The 19,946-nt window shown below is 58.1% G+C and overlaps 1 protein-coding gene across 4 annotated transcripts in view; it reads right to left on the reverse strand.

Annotated features, from left to right (window-relative positions):
* The window catches only part of ACOT7 (acyl-CoA thioesterase 7), a 94,827-nt gene that overhangs the window by 38,395 nt on the left and 36,486 nt on the right, over nt 1–19,946 (reverse strand). For all 4 annotated transcript variants that reach the window (XM_059377405.1, XM_059377404.1, XM_059377406.1 and 1 more), the window contains exons 3-6: nt 19,504–19,660; nt 15,309–15,400; nt 10,917–11,031; nt 6,879–6,965 (exon numbers count right to left, since the gene is read on the reverse strand). In XM_059377405.1, the coding sequence (XP_059233388.1) occupies nt 6,879–6,965; nt 10,917–11,031; nt 15,309–15,400; nt 19,504–19,660 (451 nt within the window). The remainder of the gene's footprint in view (nt 1–6,878; nt 6,966–10,916; nt 11,032–15,308; nt 15,401–19,503; nt 19,661–19,946) is intronic.

Raw genomic sequence — 19,946 nt, forward strand, 5'->3', positions numbered from 1 at the left:
GGGGGGGGGGGGGGGGTCCTAAGACGCGCGCACAGCCGGGCCTGCTGCCGCCCCCGTCCCCCTCCATCCTGGGGGTGGATCTGCTGCTCTTTTTCCAATTCCAGCACTCAGTTATTTTTAATTTTTCTTTTTAGGTAGCACAAGTTCCAAGTGACCCACTCTCTCCTCTGAGAGTATCTTTAGCCAAACCCGAGTTTTGACAGGAAACGCTCTTCTTTCTGCTATTTGCGGCTCTGGACTGTCCAGAAGCCCGGACTTGACTCTTCCATTTAGAGGACGGGCTTGACTCACAGGTGGCTACATTCCTGTTACCGTTAAGATGCGCTTTGTGCCCACGTAAATGTATCTTACAAACACCTCCCTGGATGGGAGAAAAGAGCACGTGCTCTCCGTGTTCCCTCTGCATCTGGACTAAAGCTAGTAAACCAAGTAAATATTACAGCTGACCTTGGAACAACACGGTGGGGTTACGCATGCCGATCCCCTCACAAACCCGCCCGTAACTTTCGACTCTCCCAAACCTAACTACGAGCAGCTCACCGCTGAGCACGCGCCCCCCCCCACAGGACCCGTGGACTAACACGGGCTGCATGTGTCAACTGCATCGTACACGGTGCCGTGCGGCAAAGTCAGCAAAGAGGAAGAAAATGACATGAGAATCCCAAGGAGGAGACACGCTGTCCTGTCTTTGTTGAAAAAAATCCAGACATAGGAGGACCCGGGTGGTTCAAACCCGCACTGCTCAAGGGCCTGCGGTTTGTAACCGCCACCAGCCTTTACGAAGTGTTCCCTACGTGCCGGCGGTTTACCCCGTATTATCTCATTTAATCCACCCTCTCCAAACCCCTGTACGGAAAGGGAGGCTATGAGGCCCGGGGGTAGGGGCCCGGTGAGGACAGCCACACTGTTCTAGCGGGTGTCATCCTCATCCACTCCACAGAAGTGACGAGAACAGCCGCGTGGAGAAAGGAAGAGAAAGACCAGGTCCACGGGGCCACTGTCCCAGGGGAGACATCGAGACCACTCGAGCAGGGAAGAACAAATTTATCAGAGGCCACGGGGCCGGGTGAGGCACGAGGAGAAAAGATGCAGAAGGAGGAGAAGGTCCGGGACTGATGTGGGGGAGCAAAGGCACCCAGGCCTCAGGCGACAGGGGCGACCTGCGATTCAGGAAGGCTCCCAGAAGCCCTCACTGTCGGCATGGGGACAGTCATCTGGGAAGCGCTTGACTATGCAGATGCCGGGGCCTGCCCCGGACTTACTGGAGGCTTCTCGGGGTGGGGTCTGGCCTCTGTCCACACTCGGGCACTCTGGCCCCAGCACAGATTTGGTGTGGGGAGACATGAACCCGGGAGAGGACCTGGAGGGGGGTGGGCGTCCAATGTTCTTGAGAGGTTGGGGGAATGGGTGAGAGGGCATAGTCGCTGGGGGCACTGAGACAAAGGCCCCTCACTGGGAGTCTCTGGGAGCCCCGAATCACGAGAACCACCAGGCCATTTGTGTCAAAATGCAGGTCCCCAGGCCAGGGCCCAGACCAGCTCATCACAGCCTCCTGGAGAAGGCCCAGGAATCTGTGTTCCTAACAGGCACCAAGATGACTGCTGAGGGACAGACAAGTTTAGGAAACCAGGTCAGCCCCAGTTCACCGCCACGCTGCTGCCTTCTCATCTTGGAGCAGAGGCAGTTTTTACTCAGAACCAGATGTGACTGTGAACACAAGATCCCTACCACAGACAACCCCACGCCCCCTCCTAGAGGTCCGGGACAGGCACCAGAGAGGCGACTGGCATCACCCAGGTCAGCCCCTGGGTCGAGGGCCCCGCAGGTCCACCCCTCACAGAAGCTCTGGAAGGTGCAGTCGGGGCCAATCATCCAGAACAGAGCTCTGCCTGCCCCCAACACCCTTCCCTGAGTCTGTAAACTTCCTTCCTTTCCCGGATTCTGGGGTTTTCCACAGGGTTATTAAGAGGACAACAATAATTAACTTTAAGAACAAGGTTCTCTGTCATCTAGTTTGTAAGTCGTTAGCACGACACGGCACTGGCTGCTCATTTAAGGACGCCGGGGAACAGTGGGGACCACTGGGAATAGTGTTCCGAGGCAGGACACACTCTGGGCGCCGGGTCTGAGCACGGTTCACTGTTCCGAGCTGTGGCCTCTTCCCCAGGGCCGCAGGTTCCCAGCAGCTGCTGGTAACTCATGGGCTGACCCGTCTGTCAGAATCACCAGGACCCCAGCACTCGGCCTCCACATGGCACCCCTCCAACCGGGGGGCAGGGGGGTGAGGCGGGCATCTGCATTTTTGAGGGCCCTGGCGGTCCAGACAGGCGGCGAGGATGAGACCACAATCCACGACCTCTCGGGAAAGTGGACCGACAGACACCACGGGAAGGATGAGCTGGCCCCTGGGGCGGACACCCGCAAGTGGGTGGGAAGAAGGTCGGAAGCCCGAAAGAAGCGCGGACTCGGAGGAAAAGGCAGAAAAGGCAGAACGGAGACGCACCAGAGGGGGGCGCACTGAGGTGTAAGAGGCTGTGGAAAGCTGCAGGGATGGAGCCGGGACCCCCCAGCGTGGTCCCCAGACTCGGGACAGCTGGGCTGCTCTGAACCCCCCCCGGGGGGGGGCGGTTGTTCAGAGCAGGCTCCGGGGCAGGTCTGTGAAGCGCAGCGTGGGTTGTGGGGGGGGGGGGGGGGGGGGGGGGGGTGCCACTGCAAAGGAGAGGAGCCCAGGAAACGCGGACCTCTCAATTCCATGTTATTGGGGAAGGCAGTGCGCAGGAAGCTTGTGGATGGGCCCAGGGCAGAGGCCAGAGCGAGCCGTGAGGCTCAGGGAAGAGGGACAGGCCGAGGTGCAGCCAGAGAGCAGAGGAGAGAACCACAGACTCCCCACATCTCGGAACGGGGATCTTGGCTGCCGAAAGAGGAGCACCGATGCCTCCAAGCCCTGGGGAGACAATGACACACCCAGCCAGGAAACGCTTGACATATGCCAAATCCAGAAAAACTACTCCTGAGGCCCCCACAGAGACTGCCCCCCAATGACTTCTCCCTCTCTCCTACAGCAGCTCTCGAGTTTGACTGACACGTCTGGCCAGCTAGACCCACCAGCAGACGCGAGCGGCTGGTGCCGCTTCCTGGGAGCCCCCCGGCCTTCCGGGCTGGAACACTGGTGCCACCACATGCCCCCCCACCACCCAAATGGGGCCACTCCAGGGATGGCAGACTGGGCAGAGGGAGCCTGGGTCACCAACACCAGCGAGCTTCCCGAGGAGCCCTGGACATCTTACAGCTTCGTCATCCCACAGGGCGCAGCTGTCGTCTGTCTGGTGGAAGCCACTATGTGGGGCCTTCCGCACAGCCGCTGAGCCTTTCATCCGGCTGACATACGCCTTCCCTAGGAAGCCACCAGAAAACAAACTCTGTGAGGATGACCAGCACAGCGCAGTGCAGGGAACGAGCAGTCCATCTTGCGGGGAGCGGAGGGGGCCCTCTGCAAGGAAACGCATCCTGCTCGGCTGTCCGGCAGGTGTGACTACACCGAGAGGCATTCCACAGGGCAACGGGGGCTGGGTGTTCGGAGCGGGTGGGAGACACGGCGATGCGACGAGTCTGCGGCCGGCCCACCAAGTGACCCCCAGAGAGACAGAGCCACAAGCCAGGAGGAGCACGGCCAGAGCTGTGGCCCCCACGAAGTGAGGATGGGGCAGCTGCATTTTGGCAAAAGCCATTTTGGATCCTCCCGTAGGATACCTTGGTTTAAACTAGTTAATAAGGTTTGTTAAAGCGCCCAAGAAACATCCAAGGCCACCAGAGGTTCAGAAGTGAAGAATTCACGGCAGAGACACTTCCTCCAGCCTGCCCTGAGTGACGCCGGGTGACCCCCAGGGAGCTCCCCGCCATTGTCGCATGCGGGCCATGCTGAGCCACGACCCCCTTCCAGGGGGAGAGCCGACAGAGGACCAGGCAGGGAGCGTCCCAGAGGAAGAAAGCAGCAGCAATTGTCTCCGGAACCAACGGAAGACAAGAACAAGACCTTGAAGAAGACGAATCAAACAGACAAAACTGGCCCTACACCTTTCCAGCAAATTACTGAAAAGTGGTATTTTGTGATATAAATAAAATTCAACCCAAAACACATGTGCGACAACAGACAAGCCTACAAACAGAAACAACGAAAAGTTGTTTTTCTATTTTGGGCAAGTATTGGTCATTTTAGATGCTGCTGCTTCCCTAAAGTTAATAACCTGAGTTATCTTCATCGCAGAATCTCTGGGGTCGCCCAGGTATGTCACTGTGCCATCTGCAAAGACAGAGCCTTCCCTCCTTTCTGTCAGTGCCGGGGCCTCCGAGTGTCCCTCTGGTTTAACGCCAGCGGCTCCAATCCCCGAAGCCACATGAACACGCATGACAGGGTGGCCCTCGCCTCCGTCCTGGCCTTGGAGAAAGACGCTCACTTTGGGGCTCAGATGCCTGCACTTTAGTATGTTCGGGAAGGACCAGCAATTCCTCTTCTGTTTATCAAGGATGGGCGTCTGGATGAGTTTATAATCAGGTCTTCACTGTGGCATGAACCTAAACACCCCCCAAGTAACCGCCAGGTCACCGCTTCGGGGATACAACCAACAGCAGGGGAGCGGAGGGGACAGGAGGCCAGAAGAGGAGGAAGGGCCCGCGCGGCTTCACTCAGGGCTCGGGGAAGGCAGAAGCCCAAAGCCAGGCTGGAACTCGGGCCGAGACCCTGAGACCACACCACAGAGACGCAGACGGCCCTCCTTCCCGGCATGGGACCAACGTCCTCTATGTCCTCCGGCTTGCTGCCCTCGGCTCCTGCTTCCCTCGGTGAATCCCTGGACAGCTTGTCCGCGCACCCAGGACAGGACAAAAGACGGGGCACCGGACCGCACTCCTGCCTCCCATCTGGGGCCGCCCCCCCGCCCCAGTTCAGCACAGTCAGCGTCCGCCGCGTCGTGCGCTCTTAAGTGCTGGGACGGGCCGAGCTGCAAGGCTGACACTGTCCGGCGTGTGAAAGGCACAGAAAACCGGACAGGGCGAGAGTTTTTCAGAGACATATACACGGTCCAGAATTACTGGATAAAAGACGAATTAGCCTCCATCTCAGCTCACGATTTCCTGCACTTGGCTTGACTGAGCTACAGGTTAGAGAGGACGTTGATGGAGACGCGCGTTCAGACACCCCTCGCACTGCGGGCTTCCTCTCCGTAGGAAAACGCTGTGAAATCCCAGGTCTTTGCAGGTGTTTTCAGCGTGGCGTTTATTTTGTTCACTCGCTCCTGGTGGCTTACTAGGCACTATTTAGAGATGACTGCGCTTGGGGAAAATATTTGGCTTTTTTCTTTTTTTTTTTTTTAAACTTGTGGGCACAAAAACCTCTACTAAAATAGGCATTAAATACCACAAAGCCAGCATAAACGTTCCTTAAACGTGCTTCTTAAAGAAACGTGCCTACTTCGAAAGAAGCAGCTCAGGCTCTGTGACAGAGCACGGGTCCTAGATCTGCAGCGATTCCCTCACTCACGCCGTCCAGCATGTGTGGAGGGAGACCGGCTTGTCAACCAGGAGACAGCGAAGTGTGGAGATGCCACCTCTCCCAAAATTCCAACATACGGACAAGACAAGCAAAAATTCTGGCACAGCTTCACTGATTTCAGGTGGAATGGAGCTCAGTGAGGCTGAAAGTGATGGGGTCTGGGCTCCGGATGGGGCGCTCAGAAGAGGGGCCTCCCACTTCCAGGAGGCAGGCAAGGGCTGGTGAGGAAAAGCAGACAAGCAAGCTTATGGGGTCACAGTTGTCCTTGGGGTACAAAGATGCTCTGACCACCACCACAGACCTGGGCCTGGGCAGTACCAGTTTCATGGGTAGGATCTAAGTTAATCGGATTAAAGGACACTGCAGCCAACGTTTAGTTGAAGGAGGAAAACAATCGTGAAATTTAAAAAAAAAAAAAAAAAAAAAAAGACAAAAACACCAAAGAGGATTAACTAAAAAAAAGAAGCAAACTTTAAAAGTATTTCTCAAATTGGGGCGCACTCTCTGACTCCAACAGGCCCAGGACCTATTATCCCGTATTCCTCAATGTGGATGTGATCTGTGCCTCCCGCTCATGGAATGCACCTCAGGAGAGCGCCTGCTCGACGCTGTATGAAGTCCTAGAACCTACACAAAGTAAGATCGAGCACTGCCCTGAGCCACCCTGGGTGGAAATATCAACATACCCTGCACAGAGTGGTACCATTTGAGCTGGGTTTTGAAGGATTAATAGGAGTTTTCTGAGAGGAAAAGAAAAGAGAGCTTGGTACTTCCAGCCTTGGAGGCAAGAGCTTAAGTGAATGGCACTGTGCCCATGCTTACTGTTTTCTCTAAATTACAATCTATCAATCAATTCTCCATTAAAGTAAAAAGTGTCCCGCTGTGAACCTGGGGCTAAGTCCCCTATATTTCCCAAGCTAGGAACTTCAAGGTCTACATTGTTTAAGGTGGAATCTGACCAGAGGAAGAAATAAATGAGAACGTCAGAGCCAAAAACATGACGCAGCAGCCCTGCTTCAGTAACGGGTCACACTGTTACTCTCTGGTGACATCACTGCCCCAAACGGCCCTGCCCCAACCCGAGGCCACTACACACCTTGTGGTTCTCAGCTTCTAGGGTTGTGTGTGACCCTCTGTCAGGAGAGCCAGCCACCTCACTTTCGTTTCCAATTTAAAAAACCGGCGCCGACTGTATTTCAGCAATTTATCATGCAGCCTCTTAAAAGTTTAAACTTCTGCTTCATCAAACATGGGAGCCTAAACCGGGTCAGACGGCTGCCTGGCTCCCGGAGACAGAGACGTGAGCAAGCAGCAGCCGCGGACTCCTTACCTCCGTGCACGAAGCCATGCAGGGTGCAGTCGGAAGGCCCCACCAGGTGAATCAGGCTGGACTGGCTGTAGCTGACCGTGTTGGGCTCTGGAACGGCAAAGGAGTGGGGTTAGGCCATGAGACAGCTCGATGCCCGCAACCGAGCACCACGATGTCTGCGCGGCCACGGAGGGCGTCCAGGTGCCGGCCGCTCAGGTGAGAGTTCTCCAAGGACAACTGCGGTCTCCACGTGCTTTGGTCCGTGAAAGGAAAGGCTTCCAGGGGCTCATCAACCCCTCTGTTAGCGGGTCATGGTCCTTATTCCTGGGGACACCAGTGTGCCCAGGAGGCCCGCTCCCGAGACAGAGGCAGCCAGTCAATACCTCGGGGTTACACGCACACCAGACCACGCTGCCTGGCCTCCTCGGCAGGCCGCCTTCCTGCCAGAGAGGTGTGAGCGGAACGCTACCTGCTTTCAGCCCGACCCATGCGAACCCCAGATGGGGAAGCCCCTGACCTTTCCCCTTCCGAGGTAACCCCAAAAGCTACCTGTTCAAGACGCAGAGCTACGAGTCCGCCCCACCTGCAGGGCACCCCCTGATCAGGAACAGCTGGTTTGGACTTCATGAGAAATAAACCTCTACGAGCTCGGGCACTGAGGTCCCAGGGTTCCGCAGTGGCGGTGGCTGCCATGGCACAGGCTGGCAGGGCACCTAGTGTTTGGATCTCAAGATCATGGCAGCACCCAGAATGCGAGTGATGTCCCCAGGGCAGCAACGGGAGAGTGTCAACACGGCTATAAACATACCCAGAATTCCCCTCTCCTTTGTTAACAGCCTGGGAACAGTGGCAGAGATTAAGTCCCCATGGAGGCGCAGGTAGGACTCAGACCTAGGCAGCTCAAGTCTCCACAATGTGTCCCTCACTGCCTCGCTCTCTCCCCAGAACAAATGCTGATGGGCGCAGGAAGATGGGGCCTGGTCAGATCCTAGGAGACTCCAGATGCACACCAAGCACTCTTGGGGGCGGCTGTGGTCAGGCTGACCACGCAGAGGCAGAGCCTGGGCCCAGCCCAGCAGCCGGAGCTGGGTTCTTTGTCATCAACCCGACTGCCCCCAAACGGCTCCGATGGCCACGCAGTCCCTCCATTGTCAAAGCTGGACCTCTGATGGCTGTGGATCAAACAGTTCAAGGTAATTGTATTTTCTCTTGTCGGATGGAGAAAACAAAACAAAACAAAACAAAAAGCTGGGTTTTGAAGAACTCCCAGACTCCCTGAAAGGACACCTGAAGGATAAGGTCAAGCCCACGAGGGAGCTCCTAGGCAACAGCCTGCCCAGACAGGGCTCTGATGTCAACCCTGACAGAGGGCTGCAGATACGGGGGGTGGCGGGGGCCTCCTGCAGGAAGGGGCCGGAGTGCTCCAAAGACCCCAGTGCCGACCCCACGCTCTGCTGAGCGCCTGCCCCGCTGGCGGGTCCTGGGGACCCCATCCTGCCCTCCTCTGGGCCCGGGAGGCCTGGCTGCAGAGGCCCAGCCCCGCCCTGCCAGGGTGAGGCCAGTTCTTCAAGGACACTGAGGTCAGAAATGCAGGGCACATTCAAAAACAGCAAGGAATGGGCATGTGACTGCCTTAAGAAGCATTTAAAAGCCAGTCCCTAAGCTAATCATCTGAGAAAGATGCATTCTTATTGGAACACAGAAAAATAAAAATAAAAGTTTGTAAAAATCTATCAAGAAACGAGATTTGGGGGATGCCTGCGTGGCCCAGTGGGTTAAGCATGCCTTTGGCTCAGGTCGTGATCCCAGGGTCCTGGGATGGAGCCCAGCATCGCATCGGGCTCCCTGCTCAGCGGGGGGCCGCTTCTCCCTCTGCCTGCTGCTCTCCCGGCTTGTGCTCACTCACTCTCACTCTCTCTCTCTGACAAATAAATAAATAAATAAATAAAATAAATAAATAAATCTCTTGGGATCAAGCCGACTTTGGGCTCCCTGCTCAGTGGGGGGCCTGCTTCTCCCTCCCCCCAGCTCGTGTGTGTTCTTGTGCATTCTCTCTCTCAAATACATAAAATCTTTAAAAAAAAAAAAAAAAGAAAAGAAAAGAAATCTTGAGGTGCAGAATATCTCCTTTGACTAAAGCATTGGAGGGTAATAGATTCTGAGAAGTGTTATGTATCCGATTCACAGTCAGGCAGGAGAGCAAACAGGAAATAAATAACCCCCTGCATGAGGGGACCTAGGCTGGAAACCGTGAGCGTTATATTGTTTCCCAGAGAGAGGAGGCATCCAGGACTGGCTCCCACCCCAAGCACTCGCCAGAAAGGGCCCACAGAGAGGAGCGCCCCAGCAGCCCCCACCTGGCGCCCAGACTTCCTCCCAGCCCCTCCCTGCTGCCACTGGGTTGACACCGTCTCTCCCCTCCTGTCTAATGAGAACAGTCGCTGGTCCCTGCGTTAGGGACCCAGCTGGGTAATGCAGAATGACCTCGTTCTGAGATCCTTAACTTAATCGTAACAAACACCCTTTCTGCAAATAAGAGTCCAGAATGGGGGATGGGCGGGACACAACAGGTCTTCAGGGGGAGGGCTGCCGTTCAGCCCCTCCAGCTTCTCTGTTCCAGAATACCTTCAGCACCAATTTTGTACCTTTCCTAAGACATCGCCTCTCCCTACATCACTTGGCAGTCTCCCATGTCTTTGCCTGACCAGCAGGCTTGCCTGCCCCCGCCACGAGAGCAGAGCCCGGGTCTGGCATGGTCGCCACCCTCCACCATCAGGAGTGACCCCAGGCCCATCTTCTGGGTGACTGTGTTAGAAACCGATCATCTATTCCAGCAACGTTCTGTCTTACGAATACTAACAAGTAATTTATCATCTTGGCGTCTGCTGAGAAGCAGATGTGAAAAGACAGTGAAGACTCCCCCACTCACAGGCAACCGGCCTTTGCTGTGGGCAGGCTGAAGCCGGACAGTGAGGAGGATAAGGGGGAGATGCGCGTGAGGGCACAGAAAGATTTGCAGAATCCTGCGCGCACTACGCAGGCGCTGCCGACGAACCCAGGTGGTCCCGTCCTCACTCACACAGCTGCTGGGTGGTCACCAGCCCCCCTGCCCTGATGCTGGATGTGGCCTGAAGCCTGGGCAGGCAGACGGGGGGACCAGAAACCCAGTCCAGTCTGTGTCCTGGAGTCCGCCGTCGTCCTGGTTAGCGGGAGCTGGGGCATAGCATGGGGGGAGGGGGGCCCAGGGCACACGGGGGCACATCAGCGAGGAAGGGATTACTCGGGACAGGTCCTCGGCTGTCAAGGACCAAAACGTGGAACTCAGACACACCTGTGTCCGGGGCACCCTGAGGGCTCACCCCGTGGAGCCCCACACAGAACACAGCATGTTCTCGCATTCTCTCCCCTCGGATGACGTGTGTTCGTGTGTGTGTGGTGGAGACACACAACCCAGTGGTTCACGGTGGCCTTGAGGGGGACAGACCTCCTGAGACCCTGCCCTGCACGGTCTGAGCCCCAGGGCAGCGGCCTGCTAAGGACTGGGGAGGAAAGTCCCATCTGGAAGGAAACCAGCCTGGACCTCTCTGTGTGGGTTCTGGGCAGACACTTGGCCGACGCTGGCTATGGGAGGGAATGACCCGGAGGCCCCGGCCTGAGGGGAAGCCGTAGGCCCACAGACGTGAGGGCCAGGCTGGTGAGGAGATATGTGGAAAGAGCTGCTGCCATTTGCCTGTTTTTTAGGAGCTGGAAACCCCATAAAAATGTGCTCCTGAGCTACCCTGCGGGACGGACACGACGGCACAGGCTTGTCCCGTGTGCCCACGCAGTGGGGTCTCTGCCTCATACTCCAATGGCCTGCTGGGACCCCCAGAGCTGTCCCGCCCCCTCAGCGCTGACGGTGCGACTGGGAACAGGTTTGCAGGGACAGGGTATAGGGCTGTGAGGACCACATCCACAGTGAGGGGCTGCACCGACCCCAAGGGGAGAGTGCTCTGGAGCCTGCCGCATCCGGCACCTGCCAGCAGAAGTGAACCCCCCGCCCTGCACCCCTGATTTTACCTGGGTTCAGGACAGGCTGGACGATGTCCCCGTTCCTCCACTTGGTCTCCATGCGCGCCAGCTTCTGGGCCTCATACCGCTTCCGGCCCTCCTCCTCCTGCTCCTGCCGGGAGTACTGCCGAGAGGAGCGCGCGGTCAGGCCAGCAGCAGCGAGCCTGGCCTCCCGGCCCTCACCCTCCCTGCACAGGCATGGCTCGGCCCCCCAGCTTCAAGTCTCTCCTGGCATGGTCTCTGGGCACGCAACCGCAGCTACCCATCCCTGTCCTGGGAAGACTTAATATAATCAATAAAAACGGGGGCGCCTGGGGGGCTCAGTGGCTTGGGCCTCTGTCTTCGGATCTGGTCATGATCTCAGGGTCCTGGGATCGAGCCCTGCATCGGGCTCTCTGCTCAGCAGGGAGCCTGCTTCCCTCTCTCTCTGCCTGCCTCCCTGCCTACTGGTGATCTCGCTGCCAAATAAATAAAATCTTTTTTAAAAATAAATAAATATAAAAATATAAACATAGAGAAGGTGAAAATTGCATGTATCCAGAGATAAGCGGACTCAAGCGTTTACTTTGTGTTTCCTCCGTTGTTTTCATGTCCACGTGTAGACAAAAGTTCTCCCAGGCCATGTGCCACGTTTCCAAGGAGCCATATTTCCCCTCCGACTGCATTAGCCCAACTTCTCAGCCTAACAGGACTTGGGGGATGGACTCAGTACTGAACGCATCAGCCCTTTGCCGTTCAAACGTCCTGTCAACAACCTCTGTCACGTTTTACACGTGCCCCTTCCTTCCTAGGACTTGTCCCCGACACAGTACAGAATCATGGGAAACCGACAGGTTTCCTGCTCTCCCCTCAACACGACCCGCCCCCGCAGACCTCCCAGCCTGCCCGACAGGCTGCACACTTGCGGGAACGCACACGAAAGCTACGACAGTCCCACCGATGCTGTCATCATGGATCACAGGTGTTCGGACCCAAGAAGTTAAGAATAAACATGAATATAAAATTTGGCACAAAAATGGGTTCCAAAGGGCACAGCAGGAGATGCTGGGTTTCGCTGATGTGACAGCAAGGGCCCTGTCCCCAAGCCCAGTGGAGGACACATACACAAGCCCTCTGTGTGGGACCCCTTGGAAAAGCCGCAGGCCGGGTCCTCGGTGGCCAGCTTCCCCGAGGCCCCTCTCCCTCCCTGCCGACCACGCCCAGCCAGCCTCCCCTCCGTTAGCTCCGACATCTCCCCTTGCCTTCCCTCCGGTGGCATTTCCAGCAGACCCGATGGAGAAGCTTCTGCACGAAGGGCCCCATGGGCCCCTCTCCACGCCCCACTACAGCCTCTCCGACTTGGGCAGTTCACTTTAGATGACAATTTTGGACCTTCTTTCAAAAGCCCGTTTTAAACATCCTGATTTCCTGCTCATGGCTCTGCTCCAAATCGCACAGGGTTGGAACACCAGTCTGTGACTTAATTACCATGATCTGAGTCTTGAGAACCTGTCTCCCAAGGAGGCCAAGAAAGGAGCTGAGGAGTCTGTTCAAAAGAAACAAACCCCCCACTAAAAAAAAAAAAAGAAAAGAAACAAACCCCAAGTGTTTAAGTTACGGTGGATAATTCAACCTTTTCCTCCATAAATAAACCGCAGCCTCCTGTCCCACTGTCCACAGTCAAGAGTGTGCAAGCAGAGTCTGTGCTGTACCTATCCGGTGAAATTCACGGCTGCACTCAAGTGTCCTCTAGAAATGCCTTTTAAAGAGATATTTTTTAAGGACCAGCCAACCTCCCGAGCCTCATAAATCCTGGCCGTGTGAGCCTGTTACTTGGGCCTGGGCCCTCGCACGCGGTTGGCGCGGCCCCAGCCGGACAAGAGCCAAGAAGACGGAGGAAACACAGCCTCCTCCCAATGCTAGCCAGCCGGCTCTGACTCGGGATAAAGCCACTGGAAGTCCCAAGATGGGGCTGGGACCCCACGCTCACCCCCAAGGGTTCGTCCAGCCCCACTGATGTGAATCATTAGCCAGCTCAGCCCACAGGTCCAAGAGCCAGGGCAGACTTTGAACTTGAGCGCACATTCTGACACCGGGAAAAAGAAAAAAACCCACAACCCAAGTGTCTGCTCTCGGATGCCCCCAGCCTCTCCTGGGTCACTGCAGAGATTCTGAGGTCCCTGTTCCCTGGAGAAGAGGGTGGAGCCAAGTGGCAGCCCCTGACCCCAGACACTGCCGTGGGGGGTCGACCGCCGGTAGAGGAGACAGGGAGACACACACGGGGTCCCTCTACGCACACGTGAGTGTGTGCTCTGATACGTGTGACATACGTGTCCGTGGCACACACACACACCTGGACAGAGAGATGTGTGTATTCTCAAAGAAAGGACAGTGGTCTGTAAAAGGTCGATGGTGGGATTCGGGGCTGGGGGGATGAGAAAGCCTGTGGCCACGCTGCCTGCATAAATGCCATCCGAGCCCTCCAGGGTGGATCAGGACAAGGCAAAGAGCAGACCTGTATCTCACACCCACCGAAGGCCTCTCTGCGGGGCTGCACGTGTTGGGGGACGAGGCTCCCGTGAGTACCGGGGTCCCCCGCAGCTGGGATCTGCGCGGCTTCTCCCATCTGGAACCCTCTCCGCGGCCGCCTCCACAGGGCAGAGTCGGTGTCTGTGTCTTATCGAGGCCGGCTCAGCAAAGCGGCTGGGAAAGCTCCGGGCCCCCAAGGGATGTGGGGGTGAGCTCCCTGGGGAGGACGGGAAGACCCGAAGCTCTCGGCCCCCCAGCCCCCTGGCCCCGAGGGGCCAGAGGAAGCAAAGGCTCATGCGCTCAGCCCCGGAACCTTCCTTCAGCATCAACCCCAGAATGTGTAGCATCAGGTGCAGAAGCAGAGAAAGGGCCTGTGGGAGACTTCCACAATGTGCGGTGTCCGGAAATGCAAGCAGCTCGATAATTAGGTCGTGTTTCCCTGCGATGTGACAGACCGAGTACCCAGGGCTCGGCGCAAAAGATGAAAGTGGGGGTGAGTATGCTTGTAATTTCCGGAGAGAAAAATCACTCACTCCTGAGTGTAGGGTCCTGCCCCCACCCCCGGCAGGGAGGGGAGAGAGCATGCGGGAGGGAGGGGTGGGGCGGGGCAGCAAGGAAGGGCAGCGTTCTGGCGAGAACAGTATGTCCAAACTGAAGCCGTGCACGTGACCGCGACAGACCCGGGGTCTGGATGAAGCAAGCTGCAGCAGAACGGACCCCTCGCTCGTGCAAGGACGGGTGGCGCCAGCGCCGTCATCCGGTGGCAGCACGATGTCCCTTCTTTCATGGGACCACAGGACAGGCCACCCATCCAACTCAGGCCAAGGTCCAAGCACCCTGTCTCCCCTGTCTCCAGAGAGTTTTTTAGATATTTAGACTGTGGCAACTAGAGCCCCGCAGGCCGCCATCCCGACCTGGGGAGACGTGCCACCCAGGCCTCGCCTGCCCCCAGGGCTCCAGGCAGGGTGTGGGGTCAGAACCTGGGCTGCCATGGGCAGAGGTGTGGCTGGTGGGGAGTTCCAGGGAGCGCCCCCCCGTAGGGTCACACTTGCAGGGGTGCAGGGAGTGGAAAGGTGGGCCGCGGAGCCAGAGCAGGCCTCCTCGGAGCAGGAAGGGCCTGCAGCCAGCGTCCCGGTGAGGAGGAGGCCAGGACCCAGCTTCTCTGTGAGCTCCGTGCGAAAAGAGCAGGCGCCAGTGCCCACGGCTGTGGTTCCCAGTTACACTGATTTTACAAAAATCTGTTCTTTGCACAGGAAAATGCTCGTGGCAAGGCAGCCACCGTCCGAGCCACGGGATGGCTCCTCTAGAACAGCTTAGGTGTGAGAACAGAGCCACAGGCCTCCACCGAGGGAACTGTCATACATGTCTTGGAAATATGCAGGGACTCGGGCACCACAAAGTTAAGGAAGGAACGAAATCCTTCTATCGGCTCAACATTCACCCACCAACAGGCTGCCCACCCAAGCGTGCCCAGCGGGCTGGGAACGAATTGTACAACAGGCTCCCTTCGTGCAAAGATGGTTCTGCCTGCAGCAAACCACAGTGAGGGGACCAAGGACGGCAGGGGAAGACGCGGAAACAGAGATATCTTAGCCTCCGTCTCGTCAGGGGCTGAGATGAGGAGCGGCTGGCCTGGGCCACACAGCCGGGAGGTCCTGGTTCTCTCAGAAGGACCCGTCACCTGGCACCGTCCTGACCCGCTCTGGTCGGGACATGAGGAAGGGCCCTCCGGGAGGGTCATCCACGAGCGAAACCTGCACGAAGATCCCAGCCAGGGACAGCCCACTCCACGGGCAGCGCCGGCCCCCAGCCCCCCGCTGTTGCTGTCCTGGGACGCCTGGGTAGCCTCTGCCATCTGCCCCCTGGAGAGAAGCAGAAGGGGGGTCTCCTTACCACGACTGGAGGCACCTCCAGGACCTTGTCCACGTTCTTCAGTGACAGGGGCACATACCACAGGGTAGCCTTATTGGTCAGCTTTTTAGTACCTTCAGAGAAAAAAAACCACATGAGTGATGGCGCAGCGCGAGCCCAGGGCGGGTGGGGCTGGGACACAAGGTGGGAGCCAGGGCCCAGGGCACGGGGAGCTGCCCCAACCCAGCCCAGTGCTGCCCCCTGGAGGCTGCTGGAAAGACTTCAGATCACAGGCTGGGGAACCGGCTTTTCTCGGGTGGGGCCCTCTCCAGCCGCCTCCCAGAGAAGAGGGGACAGAGCCAGAGCATTCAAGCTCCGCTGAGCTCGAGTGTCTGCAACCCGATCCAGCAGACCTGTGCTCGGCGAGGGAACATCCGCCTCCTGAACAGGCTAGCAGCTCCTGCCAGAGAAGGCCCAAAGGATAGCAGCCCACGGACGTGAGAGGCTCAGGGACACACAGAGCCAGAGCCTGTATGCGCAGCCCTGGGAGCGGCCGCTGCTGGGCCACAAGCTGGGGTGTGGCTGCACAGCTCCTGGGCAAGGCCCGTCCCGCGAGGTGGGAGGCTTCACCCCAGACGCTTGGATTTGCGGCCGCCCGCTGACCACCAACTCAGGACTCCAATCCGGGTGGAGTGCTGACAGGCCGGCGGGGGGCTGCTCAGCCCCACTGTGGGCCAAGTGACAGGAAACAGAACCTTCCTTAGGCCTACCAGGGAGGCCTGCCTGGGCTGAGAACCATGAGCCAGAAAAGTCTGGGGATCGCATGGTCCCTCGCCTCTCCCCTGTGTAGGAGGAGCCCGGAGCCCAGAGAGGTCAAGGGGTCTACCTAGGGTCACACAGCAACTCGGTGCTATTGAGTGCATAGACCTACGCCTCCGGGGTTCTAGTATTTTCCGGGAAATGTCTGCAAAGATGCCTTAAAATGTAGCTTCCTCAACACAGAAGATCCTCCGTGTGGAGAAGAGCACATCTGCAGGACATGAAGGACACAAGCAGGCAGGGTGGACAGCAGCCAGGTGTCCTCTGCAAAGCCCGTCGTGGAGCTCCCCTCCTAGCAGTGCTTTCTGACCTGGTGCCTTCCCAAAGGGGGCCGGGCCTCTTGCTTCTGCCCCTGAACACAGCCCCAAGGCTGGAGCTGAGCCTTGTGGTCACACAGAAGGATGAGCCCCCGGCGCCATGGGGACAGGCTCTCCGTGCCTGGGAACCACAGGCCCGTAACAAGGAAAATATTTTCACTGCACTTTGACTGAGAGTGAATCTGACAACCTGCTTTTGGGAATAAAGATTTCCTGTTTGACTCTGCCAGAGCCAGCCTGACAGGCCGGTTTCCCTGGAAACCCGAGTGGCCCTCCTTTAGACCCAGATGAGCGCCACGGGCCAAATGAGGAAAGACATGCTAATTGTACTTTCTCCGTCATTTAATAAAACCATCAAAAGACAATTGCGGCATTAAACACACCTCTTTTAAAATCTTAAGCGCTCCCAGCTATTTTTTGGAGCAATTTGCAACAATCAGGTCCCAGTTAGCTTAATATTTTGACAGTTGCCGGAGATGAATGAACGTACTGGAAGGCAGAGGTTTGCCGGTTGTCTGCCTCGGCGCGTGCTCGCTTGGCTGCCTCCGGGCAGACAGCACAGCCCCAGAGGAGGGGGACACACCGGACAGGGGACCCCTGCCTCCTGGGGTCTCCGTTTCCTCCCCATCCCCTGTCAGAGTCACCCTGGGTCCAAGGGGCCAGGCACTGTTGCAGGCAGTAGGGGCGACCGCAGGGGACAAGGCAGCCACCAGCCCTGCCCTCGTGTTCTAGACATGTGGACAGAAAGACACACGTCAGGACAGAGAGGAAGGACTCGAGAGACGTGGGGTCCCAGAATAAGAGCGATGTGCACGGGTCGACACTCGGAAAGACAGAGGAAGAACGACAGAGACGCAGACGCCCAGACGCGGCGAGGACAGAAAGAGACACAGAGCTGAGAGAGACGGACCGGTGGGGGTGGAGAGAGAGAGGCGGCTCCTGGCCCTTCAGCTGGAGGTTGTGGGGCTAGAGAACCCACACACGGAGAACGGCCACGGCCCTCGGGGCTCCAAGAGTGGCCGGCCGCTTCGTGTACTAGGGAGGCCTGAGGGTCAGGAGGCCCCGTCTGGAGAAGCAGAGCACAGTGGGGTCACGGAGCCCACACCTGCCCGTGAGGCTGGACACCCGCAGCCCCTCTCCTCACCCCCCCGTTCTGTCCCCCGCAGGGCCTGTCAGCTCTGCGTGCCCACCCTGCAGGGAAGGAGCGAAACCAAGGCCGAGCGACCAGGTGCTGGGGAGCAGGGGGCATCCTTTCGGGTGGGGTAGAGGGCTGTCATCTCGCCACCTCGGCCCGGGGCGAGAAGCCCCTGCCCCACGATGGGAGCAACCCCTTAGAAGTCAGGTGGAGCGTGTCCTTCTAGACAAAACCCTCCGTCAGCTTCCCGTCTCTGGACAGAAACACAAATCTCCCCGACAGCCTCGGCTCAGTCCATCATTCATTCGCCTGCATTGTCAGCTCTCCACCGGCTGCGAGCCAAGAGAAGCTCTTACCACTGGGGAAGAGGAAAGCATGACTCCTTCCTCCGGAGTTCATGGTGGAGGACAGGGCTTCTCAGCCTCGTCCGGCACAAGGACACGTTGGACTGGGTCCCCCTTCGTGGTGGGGATCCCCGCCCCCGCTGCACACAGTCTGTGCGGCTGCATCCCTGCCCTACCTGCCCCCGGATGCCACACAACCAAAAAGGTCCCCTTGAGAGTCACCGTGCTGAGGGCCCAACGCTGCGGGGCTGAGCTCTGCTTTGCAAGTCAAGAATGCCCATCTTCCCCTTTCGCCTTTCGGCCTCTTCCCCTTTCGCCAAAGGGAAATGCTACTCAGTTCCTCAGGGTTTCCTCTGGGGCCAGAAATCTGGAAGGCAGACCGCCCCCATCTGAAGTCGCTGCCATCCTGCTGCTGATCACCATGAGAAAGCCACACTGCTGGGAATGCCATCAGACGGAGAAGATTCTGGAAACGGACAGCAGCTGAGACAATGAGCTCCCCTCGATCCCAGGGCCTGGGCCAAGGGGACTCCAAGGCCCCGTGGTGAGAAGACCACGCCCAGGTATCCCTTTCTGGGCCGCGGCATGCGACATCCATGGTCCCTTAGATGTAAGAGCTACAGGCTCCCCCAGGGCCTGGACACAAACACAGGGCACAGGGAGGCTGTGTGCTCCAGGGCCACGGGCCCCCATTCGGCTAACCCATTCACCACGCTGTGGCCAGGCCTGCTGAGGACACCGGATGTTCCAGATGGACAACTGGGCTCCAGGCCCGGGGAGGGGAAGCCTGAGCCCCTGTAAGCTCTCCCAGCAGGGCAGCTGCAGGCCACGGCCGCCAAGGAAGGAGCGAGGGGCACGAGGAGGAGGACCCAAGGACCCAGGCAGCTCCCGCCTCCAGAAGCAGCGTGGACTGTCCCCTGCGTGGGACTATGTGGGACGACAGGGTGGCCTGGGGCAGGGAGGGGACAGCAAGGGGACAAAGGGGCCTGCCTTCCCCGTCTGCAGCCCGGTTATACAAAGCTGCAGCGAGTGCAAAGCAGAGCCACACTCCCCTGCAGAGCCCCGTGGGAGGATGAAAAGGGGTTTCCATGGTTACCACTGGGAGAAAGAGAATATTCAGATCAAACCAGAGTCAAAGGTTTGCAGAGGGAGCTTCAGCCTAAGCCTGGAATGCAGGGCCCCGGTGCAGGGGAAAGGGCGGGACAGCGACCCACTCCCCCACCCCCACCCGCCGGTGGTCCCCATCCAGGGAACAGCAAGGAGGGTGGGGGTGGGGGGGAGACAGCAGGGGGCTGGAGGGTGGCTTGTGCCCTCCCAGCCCACTGCCACCCCTCTGCCCCTGAGGAGCTGGTCTTGGGGCCTCCTCCTGGGGAAGGCAGGAGGGAAAGGTCTGCGCACTGGGAGCCCAAGTCCCACTGGGCGAGCTCGCTGTCACACTCATTGCTTAACCTGTCCCTGTCTGCAGAACTAGGATGGCAGGAGTGTCGGCTCAGGGGTAGGGCTGGGAACAGAGGGACTGTCACTCACAGAGGACGTCAGGGCCAAGCCCCCTGTCAGCACGAGCTGTGGCTGCTGCTGGCAGGGACCCAGAGCTGGCTTGGTGAGACACGTGCAGAAGTTACCTGTGAGGATGTTTTCTGACATCACGTGGACCTGGACCTCCACGGAGTGCTTGGAGGTGTAGGTGATCTCCGCGCTGACGTGCGCCACCTCGCCAATGCACATGGGGGACAGGAAGTCGGTGCGCTCGACACGGGCCAGGGCGGCCACACAGCGCTCCTGCGGAGACCAGAGACAGGTGAGCACCAGCCCTGGCCGCACTCCTCGAACGCGGCCCTTCTTCGCCCACTGTGAAAGTCACGCCATTTCTCGACATCACACATTCCTAATTGCAAAGCCGCAGGACACACAGCAAGGCCTCACGGGACACCCTAAAGCAATCGCCGGCGGATTCTCTGAGCAGTGAGGGTGGGGAGTGGCTTCTTTTTTTCTAATTTTTCTACAAAAGACGTGCATCACTTCCATAATGAAAAGTAAAAAAAGACATACTCATCATGGAAAATTT

Source organism: Mustela nigripes, chromosome 14 (genome assembly GCF_022355385.1).
Source record: "Mustela nigripes isolate SB6536 chromosome 14, MUSNIG.SB6536, whole genome shotgun sequence".
NCBI classification, from domain to species: Eukaryota; Metazoa; Chordata; class Mammalia; order Carnivora; family Mustelidae; genus Mustela; species Mustela nigripes.